This window comes from Pristis pectinata, chromosome 4, assembly GCF_009764475.1.
Source record: "Pristis pectinata isolate sPriPec2 chromosome 4, sPriPec2.1.pri, whole genome shotgun sequence".
NCBI classification, from domain to species: domain Eukaryota; kingdom Metazoa; phylum Chordata; class Chondrichthyes; order Rhinopristiformes; family Pristidae; genus Pristis; species Pristis pectinata.
Window position 1 is genome coordinate 5848594 of NC_067408.1, and position 3896 is coordinate 5852489.

General features: G+C 41.5%; 1 protein-coding gene across 1 annotated transcript; it reads left to right on the plus strand.

The window, feature by feature from the left end:
- Positions 1–515: 515 nt before the first annotated feature.
- LOC127569146 (protocadherin gamma-C5-like) lies at positions 516–2900 on the plus strand. Its single transcript, XM_052013529.1, has one exon. The coding sequence runs from the start codon at positions 516–518 to the stop codon at positions 2898–2900; it is 2385 nt and encodes a 794-aa protein (XP_051869489.1).
- Positions 2901–3896: the final 996 nt, after the last annotated feature.

The window sequence follows — 3896 nt, forward strand, 5'->3', positions numbered from 1 at the left end:
AAACGTTCGGCTGTCTTTTTGCTTGAAGTGGATGAAGAATATTGGTCTCTTACTGCGTTGAGAGTGCGCAGATGGCGAAGCATATCATTTTAGCTATAATTATTTCATCTAAAAGTTCATGTCATGACTTTAGAAGCAAAATAAATTGAATTGCTAATTTATCAAAGTCGATGATTTTAGGTTGTACACTATTAAATAAATTCAAGAGCGGTCCCCCTTTAAGAAATGTTGATGTAGTTGTTGAAAGGGACCGGTTGTGTCGCTGTGTACCAATAAGAATCTCAAACGCGGAGATGGATCCATTGCCCCTCCCATATTCCAGAAAGAAAGATCAGATTGGGCAAGTGAAACCAGCAGTGCGCGATTAGATTGTGGATTCAAGATAAGAAGGATAAACGCCCTGTCTTTACGCATTTAGAAAACAGATATATTGCTGCAACAATTTGGTAGTAAGACCAGTTCTCCGGTTTAATAGAGCAGAAGGCTGGACTTGGAAAATAATTCAATGCAGAACAATGGCGAATTCTGAGCTCGACAACGCCATTGCTTTCAGGTTTGCTTTCATCATTATGGGATGTATAACGGGTCTGATTTCCGGACAAATTCGCTATTCTGTTCCCGAGGAAGTGGAGATCGGGGCTTTTATTGGGAATATTGCTAATGATTTGAGATTAAAAATACCGCAATTGTCCAATCGTAAATTTAGACTCACTTCAGATGACGGCGGACGGTATATGAAGGTAAATTTGGACAATGGTATTTCGTCTGTTCGTGAAAGAATCGACAGGGAGCTTCTTTGTGGACAAGCAGCGATGTGTAGTATTCCTTTTGAAATAATGCTGGAAAATCCTTTGGCAGTATATCGCGGGGAAGTGGAGATTCTTGATATAAATGATAATTACCCCACTTTCCGGGACAGCTCTATTACCTTACAGATGTACGAAGCTATTACACCAGGAGTACACTTCCCACTCGACAGCGCGGAAGATCCGGATATTGGAATAAATACAGTCGCTGCTTACACAATCAGTTCCAATGAGTACTTTAGTATAAAAGCGCAGACAACTGAGTACGGTGTTGTAAATACTGAGTTACAATTAGAGAAACCACTGGACAGAGAGATGCAGTCAGCCTTTCAGCTAGTCCTAACAGTCACTGATGATGGGATTCCGCAAAAATCCGGCACAGCTCAAATTCTCATTACCGTAGTGGACGTCAATGACAATCCTCCTGTATTTGATCATGACATTTACAAGGGCACCTTAATAGAAAACTCACCCAAAGGTACCATGGTGCTGACAGTCAAAGCAAATGATTTGGATGAAGGCTTGAATGCTGAGCTAACATATTCTTTCAGCAAACCAGCTTCTTCAAGAGTTCTAGAATTGTTCAGTTTGGACCCCCACACTGGGCAGATTCGAGTTGAAGGAGAACTAGACTTCGAAGAAGCAAGACGTTATACTCTAAACGTCCAGGCTATGGATCACGGATCACCTGCAATGGCAGGTCGTTCCATAGTGTTGATCAAGATAATTGACGTAAACGACAATGCACCCGAGGTAAAACTGACATCAGGTACGAGCAAAATTCCGGAAAATGCTCCACCGGGGACTTTGACAAGTTTAATTAATGTCGTTGATCGCGATTCTGGAGAAAACGGTCAGTTTCGCTGTGACAACCCAACGAATGTCCCCTTCAGACTTCGAAAGATATTAACAAATCATTATGAGTTAATTACCAGTGAACCTTTAGACCGTGAAACTGTCGCTCAATATAAAATGCCTTTTGTAGCCCAGGACTTAGGGTCGCCTTCACTGACCACCAATAAAACCATCGAGGTTGTAATTTCAGACGTGAATGATAACGCTCCACAGTTTGGAGCATCGTCTTACAACATATATGTGATGGAAAACAACTCTCCGGGCAGTTCTATTTTCGTGGTAACTGCAAGGGATCGTGACATGGATCAGAATTCTTATGTTTCATACTCCTTTCTAGAGAATCTTCACCTTGACTTTCCCGTGTCCAGTTACCTCAGCATTAATTCGATGAACGGCACCATTTACACGCTGCAGTCTTTTGACTACGAGAAATTCAAAAACCTCCAGATCCATGTTCAAGCCCGTGACGCTGGAGTGCCCCCGCTGCGCGGCAGTTGTACAGTAAATGTGATCATCTTGGATCAAAATGACAACGCACCGGTAATTGTTTCACCTTCATCAGAGAGTGGATCAGCAGCCGTGCAAATCCTGCCTCAGTCAGCGGGTCTGGGGTACTTGATCACCAAGGTAATGGCAACTGATGCAGATTCTGGTCAGAATGCACGTCTCTCCTATGAGATGGTAAAAGCTTCTGATCCCACTTTATTTAACATTGGACATAATTCTGGTGAAATCAGAACAGCGCGCAAAATATTGGAGTCTGATACTACTGCACAAACTCTCTTCGTTTTGGTTAAGGACAATGGGCAACCAAGCCTCTCCAGCACCGTTACAGTGCACATTACCGTTTTGGATAACATCACTGAAAACGCGATTGAGACTGGTAACTTATTGAGGAATTCTGAACAGTTCACTAATTTAAATCTTCATTTGATAATCATTTTCGGTTGCACTTCCGTTCTCTTTTTTGTGATTATCCTTTTGTTAATTGGCTTCAAATGCAAGGAAATTATAAATGCCTCCCAAGACTATAATTCTTCCAGTTGTTGTGGAGAGTCAAACTATACGTTGAATCGAAGACCTGCGTTGGAGGAAACTTTACGGTATCCCGGGACTGGCCGTATGGTCCGTGTGCCAGAGGCACACTATTACTCGGTCTGCCTGTCGCCAGAATCTGCGAAGAGCGATTTTCTCTTTTTGAAACCATGCAGCGCACTGATGTCTCAGGCCCAAAGCTGAACGAGAACGATCCTTTTACATCACGACTGACTTACTGGGGAACTTTTATATATATATCCATTGATGTGGATCATGATAACCGATATATTTAGGTTAACAATATCTGTGTGTGGTCTTTTTTGCATCGCGGGTCTGAATTGTTGCATTGGTCAAAACTACAATCTGCAGTAACTGGAATCCAAGCCTCTGAAACTAGCGTTTGTTCACCTTGAAGGGAAGCCTGAGACCAGTTGTTGAGTGTCCTTCACAAGTCCGTTGCTTTTGCGACAATGACCGAAAGGAACTTGGCTCATGGATCTAGTTATAGTCTTTCAACATTTAACATAATATTGAGAAGCATTTTGAGAATTTACATGGAGTCGAGATTTGGATTCGACTTCGTTATTCGCGTGAAATTGTTTAAGAGAAGCCTTAGTGTGACAGCACGTGTTAGCAATTTAAACGTAAGTATAATACCTTGTAATTATTAGGCTAATCCGTCTTTCTGTAACATCATTTTGATAATACTTGATGCAATAATATATTACACAGTGCACATAAAATATCAGACCCAGAAAGAAGGCCATTTGGTTCAGCTGATCCATACCTTTGACAACATTCTACCCCAGCCTGGTTCGACCTTTTCCTCTCCATTAGAGTTCATATAGCTTGATGCCAGGATATTTGAAGTGTCTTTAAATCTAAGCCGAATTTTAATGTTGTTCCTGACCGAAGTCTTACAGTTCCCTTCAACAGAACTATCTAAAACTTATGTTGCCTGGCACAAAAAGATAGAAACTGACCCCCTTACCCCTTGTCGTTGTCTACTGAAGAAGATTTTTTAAAAAATCTTGGTGATATCCATTGTTGTCATGCCCCCGACAGATTCATTGGTTGATCCCTTTACTGGAATCTTCAACGACTTTATAGTTAGTTCTTTCCTACCTTTGTATGAGGGAATGTGTTCTAAATTGTGGGCTGTGGCCCTGTTTTTCATATCATTATTACAATAGTGAA